The sequence below is a fragment of the Rhinolophus hipposideros genome (assembly GCF_964194185.1).
Source record: "Rhinolophus hipposideros genome assembly, chromosome: 21".
NCBI lineage: Eukaryota > Metazoa > Chordata > Mammalia > Chiroptera > Rhinolophidae > Rhinolophus > Rhinolophus hipposideros.
The window spans coordinates 22,234,168-22,259,141 of NC_138067.1; the positions used below are offsets into that span (position 1 = coordinate 22,234,168).

General features: G+C 39.1%; 1 protein-coding gene across 3 annotated transcripts in view; it reads right to left on the minus strand.

Annotated features, from left to right (window-relative positions):
* Positions 1 to 7,050: 7,050 nt before the first annotated feature.
* RFWD3 (ring finger and WD repeat domain 3) overlaps positions 7,051 to 24,974 on the minus strand; it is a 39,359-nt gene continuing 21,435 nt past the window's right edge. For all 3 annotated transcript variants that reach the window (XM_081030549.1, XM_081030550.1, XM_081030548.1), the window contains 9 exons: positions 23,774 to 23,956; positions 23,585 to 23,676; positions 18,281 to 18,395; positions 17,559 to 17,787; positions 16,828 to 16,978; positions 15,544 to 15,720; positions 13,679 to 13,893; positions 11,998 to 12,209; positions 7,051 to 9,448 (listed from right to left, as the gene is read on the minus strand). In XM_081030549.1, the coding sequence (XP_080886675.1) occupies positions 9,305 to 9,448; positions 11,998 to 12,209; positions 13,679 to 13,893; positions 15,544 to 15,720; positions 16,828 to 16,978; positions 17,559 to 17,787; positions 18,281 to 18,395; positions 23,585 to 23,676; positions 23,774 to 23,956 (1,518 nt within the window). In that variant the 3' untranslated portion in view covers positions 7,051 to 9,304. The remainder of the gene's footprint in view (positions 9,449 to 11,997; positions 12,210 to 13,678; positions 13,894 to 15,543; positions 15,721 to 16,827; positions 16,979 to 17,558; positions 17,788 to 18,280; positions 18,396 to 23,584; positions 23,677 to 23,773; positions 23,957 to 24,974) is intronic.

Sequence of the window (24,974 nt, forward strand, 5' to 3'; positions counted from 1 at the left end):
GTCTCTGACTGATAAATGAACCAATTAGCATAAAGATGATAACCATGTAAAGAACTGGATCTGAAATTGTCTTAGTCTGTTAGGGCTGCTGTAACAAAATACCACAGACTGGGTGGTTTTATTTCTCACAGTTCTAGAGGCTGAAAGTCTGAAATCAGGGTGCTAGCATGGTTGGATTGTGGCAAAGGCCCTCTTCCAGGTTGCAGACTGTTGACTTCTCACTGTGTCCTCATATGGTGGAGGAGGGTGGGGAGTTCTGTGGGGTCTCTTTTATAAGAACACTAATCCCGTTCATAAAAGCTCCACTCTCATGATGTTAAGCACCTTCAAAAAGCCCCATCTCCTAATACCATCAACAATGGGCATTAGGATTTCAACGTAAGAATCGGGGGGAGGGAAAGGGACAGAAAACATTTAGACCACAGCAAAAGTGTTCTAAAAGCAGGGGCTAACAAGTTCAAGACCCTGACATGGGAATAAGCATTCAACATGGCTGAATTGAAATAAGAGGGGAATAGGAGTCAGAGAACTGGTCAAGGGTCAGATCATGTAGGTCCTATATAGACATATAATTGAGGAGGATTCTGATTTTAACCATGACTAAGAGTTTGCATTTTCACTAAGATTAAACTATTAAAAGCTAGATAAGATACATAAAGCATATTTGCAAAGGATTAGAGAGTAACCAATGTAGTTAGAAAAGAAGGGGCTACAATCTTTGAGACAAGGGAAGTATTGGGGCGGCGGGGCTCCAGCCCAGATTTTTTTTTCTGTCCAAATTGTGGCTCAGAAGAATTGAGCCCATGCAGTAAGCACAATCTTATTGGGCTACGCAGGTAGTTCAGAACCCCAAAGTGGCAGGGACTTAAGGGTCAAAATACTGGAGGAGGAAACCAGAGAAAGCCAACAATCTGTGAACAAATTTCTCTCAAGTCACTGGTTGACTCCTAAGCTGTGCATATACAGGGTGAGATTCCAACAGATCCAGAAGAAAACAATAGCTGAGACAGAAATAGAGATTTCAATAGCCCCATAAGTGCTGGGGAAACAAGTTAGAGTTTAAACCCTGATGAGGTAGAGGTCTTGGAAGTGTTATACCCTAGGAATAAAGGCTAAACTCCAGGAAAAAGGACGACATCCTTTTTCCTGAAAATAAGGATTTCCTAAGAATAAGGAACTTGCCCTAGAAAAAGGGCAAAACTATGATAGGCTAACCCTAATAAAGCTTAAAATATGCCCCAGTGAGGTCAAAGTGGCACACTGATATTCTGTCTACAAGAAGAAAAACTTTTTGGAGAAAGATAGCATCATCCAGAGCCTCTACAATTTTTAATCTGTATGGTCCAGCATTGAATACAAAAGTATGAGGCATACTAAAAACAAAACACAAAACTGAACTAAATAACCAAAACCAAAAAGAAAAAGTCAACAAAATCAAACTGTATGATTCAGGTATTAGACATGTCAGATGGGGACTTTAAAATATTATAACTGTGGGGCTGGCCTGGTGGTTCAGGCGGTTTGAGCTCCATGCTCCTAACTCCAAAGGCTGCTGGTTCGATTCCCACATGGGCCAGTGGGCTCTCAACCACAAGGTTGCCAGTTCAACTCCTGGAGTCCCGCAAGGGATGGTGGGCTCTGCCCCCTGCAACTAACACTGAACACGGCACCTTGAGCTGAGCTACCACTGAGCTCCCAGATGGCTCAGTTGGTTGGAATGTGTCCTCTCAACCACAAGGTTGCCGGTTCAACTCCTGCAAGGGATGGTGGGCTGTGCCCCGTGCAACTAGAAAATGGCAACTGGACCTGGAGCTGAGCTGCGCCCTCCACAACTAAGACTGAAAGGACAACAACTTGACTTGGAAAAAAGGTCTGGAAGTACACACTGTTCCCCAATAAAGTCCTGTTCTCCTTCCCCAATTAAAAAAAAAATTATAACTGTGACTATTAATGTTATAGAAAATGGATAAAATAGAGTAAATGAAATTTCAACAGAGAATTGGATTCTATGCAAATAATCAAATAGACATTCTTGAACTGAATTAAAATTCATTAGATGACTTTTAACAGCAGATTGATGTTCAGGCTGCTATAACAATACTATGGACTGGGTGGCTTTAAAATAATAGAAATTTCTCACAGTTCTGGAGGCGGGGAAGTCCAAAATCAAGGTGCCAGCAGATTCAGTGTCTGGTACGAGCCCACTTCCTGATTTATAGGCAGCCCATCTTCTTGTAACCTGACACGGCGGAAGGGCTCCAGGGAACTCTATGGGGTCTTTTATAAGGGCACTAACGCCATTCATAAGGGCTCCATCCTTATGAATGATCACCTCCCAAAGGCCCCACCATCAAACACCATTACATTAGGGGTTAGGATTTTGGTGTATGGATTTTTGGCATACACAAACGTTCAGTCTATAGTGTTGGACAGAATTATTGAAGGAAAACAGTTCAAAAGAAAATATCCAAAAGGAAGCACAGAAAGAAGATTTTAAGAAAAGAACAGTATAAGAGATAAAGGGAACACAGTCAAAAGTTCTAACATAGAGTCCCAAAAGGAGAGGAGGAAGAGAATGGTGCAGTTGAAAATTTGAAGACACAATGCTTTGTATTTCTTAAAACTGATGGAAGATATCAACCTATAGGAAAGAAGTCCTTGAAGCCCAAGCAGGTAAATACGAAGAATACCATATTTTGGAATGTCATTGTGAAACTGCTGAAAATCAAGGAGAAAATCTTAAAAGCCAACAAATACATTATCTTTAAAGAAGCAATAACACTGATAACTGATTTTTCAGTAGAAACTATGGAAGCCAGAAAACAGTGGAATGACAATTTAAATACTGGAAGAAAAAAACATTGCTAACCTACAATTCTACATCCAGGAGAAATGGACTTCTGAAATGAAGGTAAATTAAATATATCAAAAGCACAAGCAACAAAAAAACAGACTTTTAAACATCAAAAGACAATATCAAGAAAGTGAAAAGACAACCCACAGAATGGGAGAAAATATTTGCAAAGCATATATCTGATGAATCTAGCATATCAAATATGTATAGAAGCTTTATAAATCAATAATAAAAAGACAGTCCAATTTTAAAATTGGCAAAAAAATTGAATAACCATTTCTCCAAAGATATACAGAGGGCAAATAAGCATATGAAAAGATAGATGCTCAATTAGAGAAGTCATAAGGGAAATGTGAATCAAAACTACAATGAGATGCCACTTCATACCCACTAGGATGGCTATAATAAAAGAGAAAAAAATGGACAATAACAATTATTGGCAAGGATAGGGAGAAATTAGAATCCTCATATTGATAGTGGGAATGTAAAATAGTACATCCACTGTGGAAAACTGGCAATTCCTCAAAAAGTTAAACTTTGACCCAGCAATTCCATTCCTAGGTTATACCCAAGAGAACTGAAAACATGTTCACACAAAAATGTGTACATAAACGTTCACAGAAGCATTTTTCTTAATAGCCCAAAAGAGAAAATAGCCCAAATGTCCATGAATTGATGAATGGATAATAAAATGTGATATATCCATACATCCATACAATGGGATATTACTCAGCCAAAAAGGAATGAGGTACTGATTCATACCACAACATGGATGGACCTTGAAAACATAATGCCAAGTGAAAGAAGCCAGAGACAAAAGGCCACCTATTCTATGATCGCATTTTATATGAAATATCCCAAAAAAGTAAATCCAAAGAGTAGATTCATAGTTTCCAGGAGATGTAGGGTAGGGCCGGGGAGGGGAGAATTGAGAAGTATGGGATTTCTTTTGGGGATGATGGAAATATTCTGAAATCAAACAGTGGTATGATTGCTTGACATTGTGAATATACTAAAAATCACTAAATTGTACAGTTAAAAATGATTAAAACTGAATTATATGTTATGTGAATTGTATCTCAAAAATTTTTGAAAAACAATTGCATCTATTTAAAAAAGGTGAACTAAAGACATTTGCAAAACATGGTGATGGAAGGAGAACTGATCTGGGTGGTGAACACACAATGTGATTTATAGATGATGTAATAACAGAATTGTACACCTGAAATCTATGTAACTTTACTAACAATTGTCACCCCAATAAACTTTAATTACAATTAATTAATTAAAAAAAGACATCTGCAGACAAACTAAAGCTGAGATAGATAATTCATTGCTAGTAGACCTGCATTACTCTAAGCTAAGGGAAAATAATCCTAGACGGAAGCATATAGGACTGCAGGAAAGAATGAAAAGCACTGAAAGGGTAAATATGTGTGCAATTGACATTGTTCTAAACAACAATGAGGGATTTATAACATATGTTAACAGTGAACTATATGACTCCCATAGCACTTAATCAAGGATGCAGATTGTAATCTCTAGGCCCTAGAGTCTAGGGTAAACACTAAAAGAATATTACAAAAATGTGTAAGTGTAAAGCCAATAGAAGAAAAAAACACTGGAATAAAAAGCACTTGATTATGGAAATACAGCAACAAAGAACACACAGGATAAATAGAAAACAATTGCATTAGGTTTAAGTCTATTTAAATAAGTGTGATAGGAAAGAAACCATTGGAGGCTTTTCAGCAGGCATGTGATTTAATCACCACGCCAAGAGCTGGAGTTTTAAAAAACTGCTTTCCAGCCACCCTCACAGTGCTCAGCACGATGCTGGGCACAGAGGACAGTCAGTGAAGACATACTGAATTGGCCAACCTACTCCTCCCACTGCTGAATGGCTGAAAGGGTTCTACTTCCCTGAAGCACTCTAGTTGCTTTCTTTCACCAAGGAAGGTGAAGAGGTGACGGGGCAGAGCACTCCCTGCCCCCCCTTACTTTTTATAATCTTTCCAATTTGAGGATTATAGCAGCTTCAAAGGTACAGGAATACTTTCCCAAACTTGACTGTGCAGCTGCTCACCTGAAACAATTTTCAAATTTTCTGATTATGGTATCCAGGAATATCCTTTCCCAACAACTAAGCCAGTACTGGTCCATGTCTTTGGTAACTACTGCTCTACTGGAGGACTGCATTGGTGGGCTCCTTTCCTCAGGCAACTTTCTGACCTCTGCTGTATCCAAGATTTCAAGATCAAATAGAAGTGACATTGACCCATTAAGTTCTAACACATCCTAAAATTATTTTTTATCCTTTAATGCACATCTCAAAAGTCTCAACTTTTTGAAGCCTCACTGGGAAAATGTACCCCTTGTCAACTTGTCATTTTTATATTTATTCATTCGTTCAGCAATTATTTTCTGAGCACCTTCTATGTATTTTCTGCTCTGTGGATAGCACTGTAGTTAGGAAAAGCAGCCTAGTCTGCCTGGGTTTCATCATGTACTCCAGTATTTGCCTGCTGGTGGGTTATTCTGGGTTCTATGAGAAGCAATCTCGACAGAATTAGCTATAGAAGAGACTATATAGAAGATGAAAGCCTCCCAGGAATGGGCCTGCTTTAGCATCTACCACGCTCAGTCACTGGTTGGGAGCAACATTTGAGGAGTATGGCCTCAGAGTGAACACAATGATGGATTTCATAAAACAACAGCTGGGATGTTGGTCAGTTACACTCGCCACAGTTGGAGATCTGAGAGGCCTATTTTCAGGACCACTATATGCCACCCCTTCTTCCCCACAGATTTATTTCTCCACACAAATTGGGCGAGCAGCTACTCCATAGTTTCCAAGAAACTCTTAGAACAAATCAGAGCAGCTCTACCAACTTCTTTCTTCCCCTCTTCAGTTGACCTCTGTGATAAGCTCTGATAAGGTGGTAAGTTCTAGTCCATGTGTCATGGACTCTCACTGGACAGTGGTGTTCCGTCTTAGCACCCAGAAACCCAAGACAAATGAGGGCATTTGGAAGAGTGGAAAGAGTCACAACAGTGTGCCTGACTGTCTACTTTGTTTTCATTTTAAATGCAAGAAATAATTTGTGGGGAATCCGCCCAGTCTGTTCTGGAGACAGATATCAAAGAGTGAAAGTGAGCTTTCACGTAGGTTTCCCAACACCTGCTTAGCTGTCAATAATGCAAAGTATAAAATGGTAAGACTAGAATATGTAACATTTAAATACCATCTAAATGTCACTTTCCTTTAGTACGGCCTTTAACCTTTTCCCCCTACAAATCAGAATAACTACTTATTCTACAATATTGTTTAAAAAGATATTGGGAAGGGGCTTTGTAAGCTATAAAGGGATAAACAGCAGAGATTGTTAATAGAAGTTGACTGATTAAAGGACAAAGACACAAACATCTATTTTCAGAATTTCACTTACCATTGCTGAGATGGGAAACAAAAAGTCCAGTGGAAGAGAAGACAATGGTGTTGGGTTTCTTAGTAATTTGGGGTTTCTACCCCAGGACTTAACGTCATTTTCTGTTGGAACACTAGGCTTTATGAAAACAGTAAGCTTTACCTATGGGTTCAGTGCTCCCGGAATCTAGTATATACTCCATTTGCTATTCAGCTGGAAAATACTTTCAGCCTTTCCAGTCTCATCCATGAACACCAGGATTTATGGCAAAAGAAATTCCTGAAGTAAACAGAAGAAACTGAGGCAAGTGCCAGACTGTGCTGAGCAGGAACCCAGGAACCCACGCAACACCGTTGTCACCATCATAAGTGCTGCCAAAGACTAAAAAAACAAAAGGTAAGTCATCTCCTCTCATCCTCCCATATTAGTCTCCCAGGTTCAAAGAAACTAACAGGAAGCTAACGGACAAAGAGAGTCTGGGAAATATAATTTGTAGGACTTTAGACCCATAGATCTGGTAGTAAATAGACAAATGACTGGTGAAGGGGAGTTCTTAAGAGGCAAACACACAGCTTCCTATTAGTAGCAGTAAAACAGAATTGCCATCTAAAGCCTCAACCACCTCATCAATTTAAATAAGATGGTTACTCCAGATCCAGGGACCACCCTGTGTCACTCAGACCTAGTACTGCATGAAATGGAGAAATCTACCAGGCTGGAATCATAGCCCTCTCCCAAGAGACAGTCAAAGAAACAAAAGACACCACAAACTGTTACACAAGGCAAATTCTTTATTTTCATATTAACATTAAAATATAAAACACAAATATTCAAACACAGAGATCCCACTTCCCAGTTTTCTAAGCAGGTACAAAGACATACACGACAACGAGATATTTTGAGTTTGCTTTGCTTAACTCCAAATCCTCAAATGGGAAAACAACCTTACAGACAGGAATAAGGAAACATGGTGGGGCAGAGCCTGCATCTACAGATGCAACCTCTTGTCAAGCAGAGGGTGGGGATGACTGGGGATAAAGTTTCTTCCTTTGGAGAAAACAGTCACACGAATTTGTTTCTAAAACATCCAGATTTAACTAGAGGAATGCAAGGACTGGCAAGAGGTGAGATTCACCCAGCTTCCCTGGTAATAAGTCCCTACGTTCCTACACTTAGGGGAATCAATCAGCATCCATTGTGTATACTTCAAAGCTAGTCAAATCCTAACCCTGCCCAAGACAAAAGGCAGCCAGAGTCTGACTACCTGCATCCCTCTCTCTAACAATCTGCTGAAACCAGGTGAATTCTGCTTTTTAATTCAAATCCCATTCTATCACTGAAGCTCTAGGCCTGGACAGTCGTATCTAAAGGAGTATCTCCTCTGAGAAAAGGGGGCTCTTTCCCAGGCCCTGGAAACTGGCTTTTTGAAAGGTATCCTTAAATAGAAGGAGACCACGCTTTAAAAGGCACAACTAGAACGTGGAACTCTGGGTAAATCTGCAATAACCCCTTGCTAGTGAGAAATGCTAGAAACAGCTCAGCAGCTGATAGCTCATAAGTGTTTTAAAATAAAAATAACATTTCTACAATAATTATTTAGGAAAATCACACTTTTAGCTTTCCGGATCCCAAGAACTGTACACTGACCATTCACACTTTGAGGCATGTGTTTCATTATGCACACCTACTTAGCAGAGTAGCCAAGTAGTAAAGTAGTAAAGCAAACATATGTAAACTGAGCCCTCTACTGGAGGAAAATTTAACACCCAAAGTTGGACAATCCAGGGTTAGAATGGAAATTGGTGGGCATCTCCCTGCAATCCACAGGTCTCCAACCACTATTATATTCCTGAGAATAACCACTTTATTAACAATAATTTTAGAAAAGGTTAGGAAGGGAGGCAAATAAAAATAACTTGGAATCAAACATCAGTTTCACACAGGAAGGTTTTATGTGTGAATTCTAAACATGCTCAAGAATGGCCCCTCACTCCGAAGGGTTGGCTTTACTCAGTTGGAACACTTTCAGAATGGAAGAGACAAGCCCTTCTTGTTTTCAGGAGCAATCTGAGTTGCTTCTCTTTTCTAAGTCTCTCTTAGTTAGCTCATGCTCCTGATATGATACTAGGAGACTCAAGTAAGAGCTTTAAACACATCGCTCTTTTCCCAGTGAGAGGGAAAAGAAGTGGTCTTCAAAGCGTTGGCCTATATAAAACCATTCCTGAGATCCTAGGCTAACTAGGAAAAAGATGAGTCTTCCCCACTGCTCAAACAACCAGTCTCTCCTGGGCTGCTCCAAATGTGACAAACATAATGCACTCAGCATTAGGAAAGTGTCTACAGCTCCTCCACCAGCTGCCTCCATCCCTAGGCTTGTCAATATCCCAGCACTGCACACCTGGAACATAACTGTGGGTGCCACAAAGCATACCAGGTATGCTTTACCGCATACTACTGTGGGAATAAGACCAAGTTACTAAAGGTTGTCAGCCCATACGGTCAGAAATAGATCAAATCTTATGTTAGGCTCTATAGTGCCCTCTTGTGTTCAACTGAAGACTTCTGCATCCTCGCTGTATCCAAGATGCATCAAGGTTAGTCCCTCCAGGGACATAAGTATTCCCAAACTAAACAGCCTAAGTGACAAGGCCACTCAAGCAGGGTGTCACATGTCCCAGAAAATGGCTGGTGCAAAATCATATCCTAAATGACTACTGGGAGGATACTCTGAAGTCCAGCAGACAGTCTGATTGAAAATACATATTCTCAACAAAGATTCATGAACGCTTTTAACTCAAGAAATGAATAATGTAGACAGAGTACCAGTCACTTACATGGTTCATGTGCACAGCAAATACACAAGCTGTACTGTTTCAATGACTTGGATTCTTGGAATCATACTAATCCAAAGGAACCATGTTCCCAAAAGTTCTAGGCAGGGATCTTGCTCAAAGCTGCTGGGTGCTAGCAAACAACATTTAACATTAACCAGCAGCATGCCTGATAAATTTCAAGACGAGGGTCACTCCCACCTATAGATGCGGACCATCTTCTCTGTTAAGGTCGCCAAGTAGTTGCTATGGTTCACCTCAAATGGGCAGATGTCCAAGACAGGCTGATCAGTGCGCAGATCCTGCAGCAACAAGCCAGTGCCAGCATCCCACACCTGAAGACGACAAAGATAAAAGGTAAGAAATCATTTCATTCAGCTGGGGGACTTGCCTTCTTTCTCATCAACTTTGAAAGAAATGTAGAGAGCACCGCCCGAGGAGCAAAGCAGACTACTACTCCTAACCCCCACAAGGTTGCACATCTGACATCATCCAGGTATGGCCTGACCTACTATAATCAGCAATTCATTTACCTGTGAGTAGATCTGCAAACCAAGCCTAGCATTCATCCTTTATGTGCTGGACAGTCTTCTAGGGCAGAAGCGCCAATATGATAAAGTCCTTGTCCCTGCCCTCATGGAACCTATGTCCTAACTGGTGCTTTCTTTTCTTTCTTAAAAACTTTTATTATGAAAAAAAAAATTAAAAAGTAGAATAGTACAATGAGTAACCCATTACCCAGATTATTAACCTTTTACTACACCTGCTTTGATTCTATTTTTCTGCTGACTTCATGTCATTTTACCCATACATACATATATATATATATATATATATATATACATATATATACACACACACTTAAGTATGCAACTCTAAAACAAGATATTTTCTTACACCTCAATCATGCCCACCAAATGAACAATTTCATAGTATTATCTAACACCTAGTACGCAATCAAAATTTTCTGATACTATTATTTTACATTTGGTTTGTTTGAATCAGGATCTGAATAAGATTCACATTACATTAGGCAGTCATAAATTGTATTAAGTCTTATTTAAGCTAGAGCAGATCCTCCAACCTCCCCTTTTTTTTCTTCTGCCACTGACTTGTTGCAGAAGCTGGGTTAGTTCTATAGGATGTCCACAACCTAGATTTATGTTTGCTTTCTGTGCTATTATTTAATTTGTTCCTCTAGCCACTGAATTCCAGTAAATGAAAGTTAGCACTAGACTCTAGGGTGGTGCTACCCAATATGGTGGCCACTAGTCACATAAGGCTCACACTAAACACATTACAAGTGCTCATGCGGCTAGTGTGACTATTTCGGACATCGTGCTCTAAGGCTTGGATTCTGGTTCAAGATCATCTCATCGAAGGTGCTGTGTGCTTCATATTGCCTTATATCAAGAGGCAAATTACAAGTGTAACTGAAAAATTTTAAAAATGGGGAAAAAAGGTGAAGGGGAATAAGAGGTTCACATTTCCAGGTATAAAACAAGTCATGGGGATGTATGGTACAGCATAGGGAATATAAACAATAACTATTATGATAGAGTTGCATACAATATCAGATGGTAGCTGCACTTATGGTGATTACTACTACACTTTTATTTTTTTAAGGAGGGCACAGCTCACAGAGGCCCATGTAGGGGATTGAACCAGCAACTTTGGTGTTATCAGCACCATGCTTTAACCAACTGAGCTAACCAGTCACCCCAGGTGATTACTTCATTAGGTATATATTAGGTTGGTGCAAAAGTTAATTGCAGTTTAAGAGGTTAAAAAAAAAATTGCAAAAACCATAACTAATTTTGAACCACCTAAAAGATTAAATGTTGAGTAACTATGGTGTACACCTGGAACTAACATAATATTGTATGCTAGCTGTATTTTAATAAAAATCTTTTTTAAAAAGAGGCAAATTATCTCTGGTTAGCCCACTTATAGTGATGCTAAGGTTGATTTACGTGTTCAAGCGGTGACAGGCTGACCCCTCCACTATGAAATTCCTCACTTTTCATCCGTTGTTTTTCCCTGAAGTGATGAAGCTGATGACTTAATCAATCATTTTACAGGGTTTTCAGCAGTGTCTTCTTTTTTTTTTCTTTATCCCCTACCCGCCTTAACTCCAAGTCAAGCCATTGTGCTCAGTCTAGTTGTGGAGGACACAGCCCACTGGTCCATGTGGGAATCAAACCGGCACAGCACTCCAACCACCTGAGCCACCTGGCCGTCCCGTCTTTTTTTTTTTTTAAGGTTTAAAGTATGGCCCAAGGAACACTTTAGCCTATGTAAAAAGAATGAGGTAAATCTACAGACACTGAAATGAAAATATATCCAAGATAGGAGATTAAATGGGAAAAGAGCAAACCACAAAGCGGAACATAAAGTGTGTCTCATATAAAAAATAAACTAAGCAGGGCGAACGGTTGGCTCAGTTGGTTAGATAGCAGTGCTCACAACACCAAGGTCGCCCGGTTCGATTTCCACATGGACCAGTGAGCTGCTCCCTCCATAACTAGACTGAAAACAATGGCTTGACTTGGATCTGATGGGTTCTAGAAAAACACCATTCCCCAATATTCCCCAATAGAAAAAAATTTTTAAAAAAATTATAAAAAAATAAACTAAGCAACTACCGTGTTTCCCTGGAAAATAAGACCTAACAGAAAAACAAGCCCTAGCATGCTTTTTCAGGAGGACATCCCCTAAACATAAGCCCTAATGTGTCTTTTGGAGCAAATGTTAATATAAGACCCGGTCTTACTTTTGGGGAAACACGGTATAAATACACACACATATGCAGATATGAGTAATCTGGGAGCAGAACTTTGGCTTTTTGCTTTATACACTTCTGTATAAAATATACTAAGCTCACCATGGCCGAATTTGATGCTTCATCCCCAGTGCACACCAGAATGCTGCCATCATTCTCTGGGTTTGGGAAAATGGCATTTTTGGTCAGTAGTTTGCAAGTGGGTCCCCCAAGGAATGTCTGTACAGGATGGCAGGAGCAGATGGGCTCTCCAGTGTCATCTAGTTTGTAGGACATCTCCATCAGCACACTTCGTAAGGTGTTGTGATTTTTATCTATGGGACAAAGAAATGTGTTGCTCCATGGGATGGTCCAAAGAAATTAACCAAGTATCTGAACCTCAGACACTTACAACCTAGTTGAGTGGAAAAGCCACAATTTATCAAACCATCAATAGCTACAAAGCAAACATAAAAAGAACAAAATAATATAGCACAAATGAAATTCAGAATCTTAGGCTAGGATAAAGTAAGTTATCTATAATAGGTTTTGCCTATGATGGAAACAATTCTGAGAATGTTCACCTTTTTAGTAAAATCACTGTATCCTGCTATACTTCTGCTTGGGTTTTTATCTTTCTGAAGAGTTCTGACCACCAATTTTTTTTTCTTTCTTTCCCCCAGCTGAGGACCCCATTAGCCCTTGGAATTGTACATTTTTATAAAGTGAAAGCATTCTATTACAGAAGGGAAATATGTACCTTCGGTTCTGCTAGGAGGCAAACAAGAGCTAGAGAACAAAATAGGACCCCCAAATTTTCTACACAAGTCACAGCAAAATCACAGCCTTGGAGAGAATGGACCTGTGAGATGACTAAGAACCAAAAGGTTCTCAGAAGAGTCTGCTGAGGCAAATTTTCAGCTCAAACAAAACTCAAAAGGATGACATCTACCCACTATTAGCACAAGTATGGGCACTTCAATGACTATCTCTGACGAAACATCTGCCTGACCATCAGTACAGCTCATCAGGGATTTAGATTCATACCTTTCAGGCTTGGAACAACCTGTGAATTTAAGCAGTTTATTGTCAGTCATCTTGTCTTCTCATCCTCCCATATTAGTCTCCTGGATTCAAAGAAACTAATAGGAAGCTGACAGACAAAGGAAGTCTAGGAAATATAGTTTGTAGGATTTAGACCCACAGATCTGATAGTAAATAGACAAATGACCATTGAAGGGGAGTTCTTAAGAGGCAAACACACAGCTTCCTATTAGCAACAGTAAAATGGTTCTGGAGGCAGTGAGAAGTTCAGCTGGCTAGGCCCACACAACCACGGTTGTACATCTGCTCTCCACTTACCTTCACTGGCCCTAAATAAGGAATAGCTAATACCCTAATGTGGGCCCTACATGGCTGCCTTCATCTGGGCCTTTCTCTTAAGTAAAGGGCAAGCAGAAGACATGAAACTAATCTGTTTCATGTCTCAATGGCCTCAAGGGTAACTCAATGGCCTCAAGAGCAGGCCTTCTCATTCCATTACTGCTTTGAGTCAGAGGGACTCCTAAAGTGGCTGATTTACTCTCAGGGAGTACCTGGCAGAACCTGTCCCAGTTCAGAGGAGCAGGGAGGCAGGCTCTGTGAAGAAACTTGGGGCCATCATCCTCACTGTAGTAATAAGAGCTGTTAGTCTGTGAGGGGTATACCAGCACCACTGAAAGGTAGGGAAAACTCTCCTTTCTTCTCAACCCATCTGCTCCCAAACAATTCATAGGAAGTCCCATGAAGAGAGTCAAACACTCACCAGGCCGGTAGGTCACAAGACAGTGTCGGGTGCTACTCTCTGTCTGAAAGTCTATGTAGCCCCCTGGCTCCATGGGAAGCACATGAGGGCAATGAGAAAAGCCCATTTTTAGCTCCCAGAAGGAAGCATTCTCCAAGGTTCCAGCCAACACTCCGCCATATGGAAATGCAGTCGAGGCAGCTCTGGGTATATATGAGAGGGACACCAGCGGGCATCTGAAGGGAAAGAAAGGAAACTATGCCTCCCATTCTAATACTTGACTGCTCCAGACCCCATTACCAGGAGGCCTCAAGCACATTCTTTCCGACCTCTATAGGAGAGGTGAAAAACCTTCTGTGAGTCTCTATCCTCTGACATCTGATAAAAACTACCAACCCCCACTGTAGAAATAGAAGAGCACACATATAACATTCTTCATCCAATTTCAGATGAAACACCAAATGCTCTAAAAGCAACGAAAAAAATGGACTAAGAAATTAAATAGTACAAGATCACAATGACAAGAAAGCTAGATTGGTGTGAGCTTCTGGAAATGGGGTTAGCTACATGCATAAGAAAAGTCAGGAAGGAAATGCAACTTACACATGTAGTAAAATAAAGCTTCCAAGCAGTAGTTGACAGACACCTCAATTAAAATATAGCTTAAAGCAACTACATTTTAATTCCGGAACAGGACTACTTCTTTATTTTCTGAATCTCTTTCTGCAAATATGTGACCAGGACTATCCAAGAACTGTCTTAGAGATATCAGCCTGTAGATTATGTTACTAGTTATTCGTTTCTACTGAAGTCACCAAAGCAATCACTGCCTGCTTTATTTCATTTCCCTGTCACAATAAATCTAACCAAAGCAAACCAAAACAAAAATGAACAGTATATACAAATATTCTTTCCTTGCTATTTGCTGTATTTTATTGTCTACTCTATGTAGGTCCCTCTACATCAATGGCAATTACCTTGTTTGCCTAAAGTTCACATTTATAGAAAGTTTACCTCAACCACCTTCAGGCCCAGGGAGCACATCACTGAAGCATGATTCTACCCCACCCAAATGAAAAGAAAATCCCAAAGTGTTGAACTGAGGTTTCAGTAAATAATGATTACGATAGTGATATCTTTATATTTACATCCTGCTGCCCCCCTTTTAATATATATTCAAATTAGAAATGGAAATTCTCTCTCAAGACACTTCTCATTTTGGCCCAGGTCACAGATCCCATCCTCCCCTTGAGAACTTTATGCCTCTAGAGAGTACTATGCCCAAATGGTACTCAATACATTCTGAAGAGCCACAGTAGTGCTGGTGGCCACTCACCCCCAGAACTTGGGCTGACGTCACAAACCTCCCAACTCTTTAACTAGATTATAAATGACAAGTCATAGTAATACAGTATCCTTAGAACAAACTGGTTTAGCTGTGGATTAGGTAAGTTTTTAAATACCTTTTTATAGGGCTATCCTTTACTCTTCTTTACCTGTGTGTTAGATATATGGCTATGCTAGTCTATGCTAACCATATTTGACAGGTGAAGCTCACAACAGGCCAAAAAAAAAAAAAAAAAAAAAAACCAGGACCAAGATCACACATCTCATACATAGTGGAGCTGGGTTCCGAACACAGATCTGACTTCATTTTGCTATGTTGGGTGATGAGTGACTCTGTGAACCAGGACTTTCTACCATGTGAATATCACGAACACCAAATCTAAGGATCTTACTGATTTTGAAGAGAGAATAGATCAGTGGACTCAGAGAACTGCCTTCGGTGAGGAATTCTGACCAACTGTGAAACACTCTTGAGAGGATTAATACAATGGTCCAAGAGAAGGACACTACCTACAGGAAAAAAGTGAGTGGCTCCCTACCTGGCTTTCTGAGGTACTAACTCCTGGACATGAGAACTTGTATTTCGAAGGTCATATACCAGAACTGAACCATTGACCAATCCAGCATACATGTAATTGTTTTCATCAAGACACCAGCAGCAGCTCCAGACAGGACGTCCAGCATTATAAGTCTGGACCACAGTATTTGTTTCCAGGCTGTAGAATTACAAGAGACTTTTACAATTATGCATTAAGAAAATCAAATATGTAACAAAGGTGTAAAGATTGTCATTTCAATGATGACCTTTAGGAATACACCCATATACCCAAACTATTTGGATTTCCAATTTCTTGTAGGGGCTGCCCAGATATTTCCTTTCAATTCCAAAATATTTTTTTTTTTGGGGGGGGGGGACATGGTTTTTTCTCTTGAGCTGTAAGGAAGTAAAAGAATAAGCTAAAGGGACATAGCCATAGTATTATACATTCCCACACCCTACTTCCATTACCTTCTCCATAGTTACCTATTACACAGGTAATCATGTTTACTGTTGCAAATATGAGGAAAATCAAAATAAATTACAAACCAAACATCCAAAGGCAGTCATTAATAACACTTTGGTATTTAACTTTCCCCCTCTATTTTTTCAAACACTATGAGTAAAAAAGTCATAGTATATACATACATATAAAACATAATGGTACATTTGAGTTTGGGGACAAAATTAAGCTGAAACATTCTTGAAAAGTCGAAAGACTTATAAGGCCTGATAGTACTATCATGATGTCCCTCAGATTTAGCTACAGAAATTAAACAGGAAGCCAACGATCAGATATCTCATCAGAACTACTTTCTAAAAGATAAGGCATAGAGCCCTTTCAGATTTGTTCACAGCGCTCAGAGCACATGAAAGATAAAATGTGGTAATCGAGGGTTACTGATGAGAGAAGTCATCATGGCACCCAAAAAGTGTGAGTTCCTGGTGAGCACTTTTGTTAGGCAGAATGATCCAGGTAACAGACCAGGAATAAGCAGTCCTAAGCTTATCAGTCACCATGGTGACTCCATGGGGTAACATATATAATTTTAAAGAAACGGGATACTAAACCTACTGTTTTTAATCTGCTGTGTCCACTTTTAAAAGCAATGCATTTTAAACTCAATGAACCTAGATCTCAAAAGACAATGCCTTAGACCAAAAAAAAAGGAAAAAAAGAGAAAAAAACAGAACAGGTAAGGCCACCATCACACAGATACTAATTTTTATGTTATTCAACACTATAAACAGCCCAGGTCCCCCATTTCTTCCCCAGAGCACTCACCTGGTCAGTTTAATAGTGTTGTCTAGGGAAGCAGAGAGAAGTAAGCCTTTGGACCTAAGGCTGAAAGCCAGTCCGCGGATCTGTTTGGTATGCATAGGAATGTACTGACTGCTTTTCATGTCGGCAGTACTCAACATCTTAACACCAAAGCCTGCCAGAGATAAGAGAGAGTGAGATCGGTCACTGAAAGTCAACTTAGGGCAAAGCAGACTACCTTTCCAACTAGCTCCTTTGTTCACCTATCTTGACATGTAAGTCCCTGGGAAAAAGCTAGTCAAATATACTTTTTATCATAAATGTAACCCCTGGGAATTTAACCCCAGGGGTTACATTTATGATAAAGAGTATATTCTACTTCAAATATCCATCAACAGGTAAATGACAAGCCATTGTATGTACATACAATGGAATATTACCCAGCAATAATACAGAATAAACTGATATACACAAGAATATGGATGAATCTCCAAAAAACTTATGCTGAATGAAGCCAGACAAAAAAGAGTAATACTGTTTATGATTCAAATTTACAGAATGAAGTCAACAGACAGTAAAGACATGTTTGCAACACCCTGAAGCATCTGCATGAACAGGAAACCGACTAGGAAAGGTGATTTGGTGGGCTGTGGACAGTGTTCACCCACTAGTGAGTACTGGACTTTCCAAAAGAGAGAAGGAAAATAAAAGGAGTCCAATAATAAACGTGAAAGCTGAGGCTCTGGACCATTTACCTGGCAGGAAAGAGGCCTGAGGAGAAGGCTGTGACACCACCAAGCAACTCAGAGCATCACAGTATGTCATGATTCGGCAGTTTCCACTCTGAGACACTGTGAAGGTCTTCTGGAAGTGATACTTGTGCTGGCTCTGGCTGGAGGGCAGGCCCTTCAGGAAACGTATGTGGGAGCCCCTGGGTTTCTGTAAAATCTGATCCCGATGCTGCAGAATAAGTTTTTGCAAGTCCTAAAACGAAAAAGATTTTGTAAAAGTAAAACTTTTTCATGTTTTATTCCTCTATGCACAACTCCTTGATCTAATATAAAGAGATTTGTTACCCATTATAAGAAAATGTTAACATGAATCCTAGAGAATTGCTGCAGCTTTCAGTGTTTCAACAAACAAACGAAATAAGGAGAGCAAAGAATCATACAACAGTAGGCTAGAAAAGTCATTAACGGTCATTTTGTTTAAAACCCTCATTTTATTGGTAGATTCAGGGAGATGAAATGACTTAAACAAGTTTTGAATTATCAGGTTTTTGTTTAAAAATTCAGATTGTGGTAGAATTCATCATAAAACATGCAAGCTTTGGACAAATGTCTTAGTCAGAAAAGGTCATGTTTACTTGCTGAAAAATTTGATAAATTCTGTCTGTATCTGAGATGAACCTAAGTAATATTTAGATTCCTTTTCAATTCCTATCCCAAGCTCTTTGGGCGAGAAAAGGCAAACTTACCTGGACACGACTATGAAGCTTAGTGCATTCATCAGTGAGGACTTGAAGTTGGAGCCGGCACTGTGCTGATTCGAACTCAGCCTGCTTCCTCAGCGTCTGCTCCTTTAGTAAGGAACTAGATGGGGAAAGCCAGCAACAGGTGGAGATTAGGAGGGCTACAGAAGGCTTTCCATCAAGATGACATAGTAAGTTCATAGTAAGTTCATAGTACGTTCATACACACTTTGCCGTAAATATGTCATGATAGTGAATAAAATATTTAACAAGAGAAAAATCTCTCAAGTCCAGAAACAATGCAGAAACGTTAACATGCAAGGCTGAACTCATAAGCCTATTAAGTTTTGTTGCTAAAAAAGGCAGTGAAAGCCAGGAGTTTAGCTCCTTAAGATATGGGAATTAAAAATGCAAAGTGAGGGATCAGAGCCAAGATCCGTGCTTGAGGTAGGGTCAAATTATAAAAGAGAAAAATGACATGTTAAAAGACTAGGGTTATCTGTTGGATTAAAAACTATCAGTTGATGGGCGGCCAGATGGCTTACTTTGGTAGAGCACATGCTCTTAACAACAAGGTTGTCGGTTTAATTCCCTCATGGGATGGTGGGCTGCGCCCCCTGCAACTAAGATTGAAAACGGCAACTGGACTTGGAGCTGAGCTGCGCCCTCCGCAACTAGACTGAAGGACAACAACTTGACTTGCACCTGATGGGTCCTGGAAAAAACACTCTTCCCCAATAAAGTTCTGGAAATACACACTGTTCCCCTTCCCCAATAAAATCTTAAAAAACAAACAAACAAAAAACACCCCACTATCAGTTGTTCATCAAATACTCAAACAATAGTACAAAAGAGGCTGAAGTTGAAAAGATAGAAAGTATATACCGAGAAAATATTAACAAAGACCAATTAGAATTAAAAAGTATGAATAAGCATAAAGAGGAACAATGCATACAGGATAAGGATTCACCAAAAATAAAAGTAATAGAAGTTGGCCCGGTGGCTCAGTAGGTTAGAGCTCCATGCTCCTAACTCCAAAGGCTGCCAGTTCTATTCCCACATGGGCCAGTGGACTCTCAACCACAAAGTTGCTGGTTCAACTCCTCGAGTCCCGCAAGGGATGGTGGGCTCTGCCCCCTGCAACTAAGATTGAACACAGCACCTTGAGCTGAGCTGCCGCTGAGCTCCCAGATGGCTCAGTTGGTTGGAGCGCGTCCTCTCAACCACAAGGTTGCTGGTGACCAAGGGATGGTGGGCTGTGCCCCTGCAACTAGCAACGGCAACTGGACCTGGAATTGAGCTGTGCCCTCCACAACTAAGACTGAAAGAACAACAACTTGACTTGGAAAAAAGTCCTGGAAGTACACACTGTTCCACAATAAAGTCCTGTTCCCCTTCCCCAATAAAATCTTCAAAAAATAAATAAATAAAATAAATTTGTATGTAACTAAAGACAATTTTAAAACATGAAATGCAAAAAAGGGAGGATTTCCACTCCAATGAGATAGGATTTAAAAAAAAGATGAAAATTGGGAAGGAAGGGATAGAACGGCCCTATTTATTGCGGGGAAAATTCAAGAGAACGCAAACTATTAGAGTTCAGCAAGGTGCTAGAATCAAGATCAAGAAAATCAGATGAATTACATTTCCCATACACCAGGTAATTGTTTAGTAAATGTAATAGAAAAAAATTCATTCACAACAGCAATTCTAACAATAGCAACCTAGGAATAAAATTACAAGGCATGTAGGAACTCTGTGAAATAAACTCACAAAAGACACAAGGAAACAGTGAGTAACTGGAAGGATATTAATAGTGTTCATCGCTGGAAAGACTCAAAGTCATGAAGATGGCATCTCAAGTTACTCTAAAAATTTAATGCAATTTCAGTCAAGATCTCAAAGGGTTTTTCATGGAACTTAGCAAACTAATTTTAAAATTAATATGGAAGAGCAAAGTACCAGGAAGAGCAAAGTCAATTTTAAGGAACAAGGTAGGAGGACATATTTTAAAGCTAAAATAAATTGTAACTTGGAGTACTGGAGCAAGAATGAACAACCAGATCATGGAACAAAAGAGTAGTCCATTCATATACAGAAGCTTTATTTAGAATAGAGGTAGCAATAAAAATTTATACAGAAAGAACATACTGTTTAATAATTATGCTGTCAGAAGTGGTTATCCATAAAACTAGATTTTAGATAGATTAAAACCCTGTGTAAAAAGCAAAACTTTTAAAGACCTTTAGAAGAAGATAATGTCTTTATGACCTTGAAACAGTGGGGACAAAAAAACACAAAACAAGAGATTGATAAATGACTGAGTTAAAATTAAAAACTTGCTTTCAACAAGATTCCATAAACAAGTTAGAGACAAGCTAGACTAGGGGAGGATTATTTGCAATGTACACAACCAACAAAGAATTAGTATAAAGAAAACAAAGAACTATAATCTGTGAGAAACAATGTTTTGCTCAACATAAATGAGCAAAAGATATGAACACAATTCATAGAAGAGTAGTATGTTCAACCTCACTACTAATTGAGGAAATGCAAATTAAGTAAATACTACTTCACCCCATAAGACTGGCAAAAATTAAGTCTAATAATATAAAAATATAATAATATATATTATGTATAAATATATATAAATATATATATTTTATGTATAAATATATGTATTTTATGTATATTTTTTATGTATAAATATTTTATGTATAAATATATATTATGTATAAATATATATTTATACATAATATATATTATATAATATATAATAAAAATATAATAATATAAAAATAATATTAAAAAAAGTGGGCGAGGGTATGAAAAAAATGAGAAAACTTTACACTGTTGCTGGTGGAAGTATAGACTGGGAATAGCTTCTTAAAAGGGCAATTTGACAAGATCTAGTAAAGTGGAAATTACATGTAACTTATGATAAAGCAATTCCATTTCGAGACCTAAACAAATCTCCCTGCAGCACGGCTTATATAGTATCAACAAAACCTGGAAACCACCTTACTACATTGTTCACCCATACAAAATACATATAGGTGAATTCTAATTAGAGAACTAGTATACAGAAATTGAATAAACTAGAGCTACATATATAAACTAGGACATATGCCCCAACATGTATTAAAGCAAAAAATCAAGCTACAGAAGGAAAATTATAATCAATAACATTTATATAGTGTAAAAACTTTCTAAATCATACTATGTAAAATTTACATATAGATCCTCTGAGTAGAGATGGCGTTAAGGAGAACTTAGTTCATAAGTAAGCTTCTATTGTATCGACGATGTCTTTTATAAGGCCAAAATGTATGGCAAAATGTTAAGATCTGATAAAATTAAGTACAGGGGCATTCATTTTATTAGTTTCTGTATTTATTGGCATTTTGAACAATTTCACCTTTTCTAAAGAGACTAGAGAGCACACTGATTATAGTAATCAGAAAATTTTTAAATATAATCATCCATTAAGAGCCCCACTTAGAGATTTTTCTTTTTCAATAAAATTTCCTCCTCCACACAACTGCCACTTTAAAATGCTACAAATAAACATTTATTGGAGCAAATGAGAAAAAGAACATTAAAATCATTGTAATCCCACGCCTCAGTGACTATCTGTAGTCTTTTTTTCCAGTTCACAAAAATATAATCCCTAATAATGTACTTTCCCACGACAACTTCATGTGCACTTCAACATCAGTTTTAACAAGTGTAGTTTCATCATATAGATATGCCAGAGTTTACTCAACCAATCAGCTCTCTTGGCTTGGATTATTACCAATGCTAGGTTCATTTGCACACGTCCTTCATTTTTTTTCAGAATCAATGCCTGAAGTAGAATTACGTTTAAAGGCTGTTGAAGCATACTGTCACGGCTTCTCTAAATGCTGCCTGTGTGTACTTTCTTACCAGAAGTGCACTAGAGAATCCACGTCCCTGCACTGTCTCAGTGGTGGGTATTTTTATTCTTTAATGTTCTTAAAACATATTTTAATTAATATTAGCAATTGTTCTTGGGCTCCCAAAATCCTGGTAATTTCTTACATTGCACTACACGTGCAAACCTTCATTTATGAGTCTTCTGTGTAGAGTGCTGCTGCAGAAGGGTTTAGGAATAGGAACACATAAGCAAAAATGGCAACACAGAAGTAATGTGCCAGAACCTTTTTTTTTAAGTATCACTAAGCCTAACCCAGCAAAGAGGGGACTAAGATTTGGAGAGTGTTTCAGATGGCCATGAATTGGCTACAAAGAGTTAAGACAGGAATCTCGGATTCAGCGTTCATGGTATTTAGCTGCAGAGGCAGGCAGTAAATGTAATCCCTAGGTAAGACTCGGACAGGCTACAAAAACACCAGGGTCTCTTTCTGCTTGGGTCTGCTGCCCAGGCCAGGTGGAAAGTATTACAGTAGGGATGTAGGTTTCGCTATGGCTTTTGGTTTCGGGAAAGCTTAAGACACCATGGTCTTGATCTCCCAGATCATGTTACCAAAGGCTTAACTCTTACAGCTGATTGCCACTCCATGGGAATGCCCAAGTGCTCCTGCAGAAGAAACAGCTGCTCCATTCCTTCTGAACCTACCTACCTGTTTCAATCAGCACACAACACACACTCCGGCTCTGAAAGAAGAGGCTTACAAGAGGTGCTGAGTAGACAGAAGAAACAAGTGGCAGAGTCTACCTCCTGTTGCCCTTTTTTTATGTCTCTTGGCAACACTGGTTAGTACTCCTTAGATGACAAGGGTAGAAACTTTAAACTGGCAAATTAAAATTGAAAACCAATGTACTGACTTTTGTAACTGAGAAATCTACTGGAGTCTAACTTCAGGCATAGCCGAATCAAAGTTCAGGAATCTGTCTTCCGCCACTTCCCAGCTGTTTTCCCATGCATTGACTTCATTTTCAGGCAGGCTCCCCCTATCCTATGGTTGAGAAGGCACTTGGGAGCTCAGGAATTATACTCTTTTGCAAGGGCTTGAGAAAGAATATAAAGAATATATAGTCCAGGGGCCTACATTCATTGAGCTAGCTGAAATCACAATTACTTTTTATCCTAGATCCTCATTTTCAATGCTGTGTGGAGACTAAACAATGCAAACCTCCTTCTGAAGATGAGCAGACGTTTATTATGTCACAATGTGAGACAGAGTGCCAGTGATCCCTAAGGAACCCCAGTCAAAGCCCAAGTAAAGCTTCAGAATCACACTAACAGTGACTCATACCTCCTTTTGCAGACATGCCTACAAGGAACCAAAAGGGAACATTCCAGCTAGGCAGACTCTTTCTACCTACCTTTTCATGTGCTCATGTTCACTAGTGTCCAAAGCTCTCAGGGTTCGGGCATAAAGGACAACAATGTCACTGTGCTTGGCTTTCTTGTTGCACTAAAGAGCCCAATAGGACACAATTAGTATGGTTCTAGGAAACCTCCTGATTTAACATGTTGACTGTGCATATGTAGTCCCCACCTATGGTTCTTACCTGAGGACATTTTCGTGCCTGTCCTTTGAGCCACTTAGAAATGCACTTATACCCAAAGAGGTGCCCGCAGCGTAATGCTGAGAGCCGGTGATCCCCAGCATTGGTCCACTGTTCTAAACATATTGTGCAAGTATCCCCTTCTTCCTCATCTGTAGAAGCTGAGGGTAGAAGAGGGCTAGACTTCTGCATGGAAACAAGAACACATTCAAATAAGAGAAAATGCAAATTAAGTCTTGAAGAGGATGTACAACTATCAAATTAACAAAACCACACAAAAATGATACAAACCCAATGAAAATACTATAGAAAAACTGCAACATGTATGAATCATTTGTCATTCTTCTTCTTTTTTTAAAATAATTTATTTGGCTTTTCTTTGTGGCCTGAGTAGAAAAAAGCTTCATAAATATTACATAGTTGTTTGGAGGGGAAATGGAACTTAAGTTTTACAATAAAAAATTGAGTTAATCTATAAAAAAAAGTGTTTTTAATTATATAACTGAATTTTGTTGCACATAATATAGTATTAAGACCACTGTGATAGAGTAAATAAATATCTCTTCCATCTGGCCAAGCACCTTCAAGAGCCTTTGTTTCATTTACTTGTCCCGTGTTCTTTATGTTTCCCATTTTCTTTTTTAATTTATTGGGGTGACAATTGTTAGTGAAATTACATAGATTTCAGGTGTACAATTCTGTATTACATCATCTATAAATCCCATTGTGTGCTCACCACCCAGAGTCAGTTCTCCTTCCATCACCATATATTTGATGCCCCTTACCCTCATCACCCACCCCCCACCTCCCTTACCCTCTGGTAACCACTAAACTATTGTCTGTGTCTATGAGTTTTTGTTTCTCATTTGTTTGTCTTGTTTTTTTGCTGTTTTTGGTTTATATATCACATATCAGTGAAATCATATGGTTCTCTGCTTTTTCTGTCTGACTTATTTCGCTTAGAATTATACTCTCAAGATCCATCCATGTTGTCACAAATGTTCCTATATCATCTCTTCTTACCGCCGAATAGTATTCCATGTCATTCTTCATAGAATGCAATCCGGTCAAATGTAATATGAGCTATAAAAATATTACTACCCTTTGACCTTAAGAAACTCTTGGGGGGCCGGCCCGGTGGCTCAGGCGGTTAGAGCTCCATCTCCTAACTCCTAAGGCTGCCGGTTCGATTCCCACACGGGCC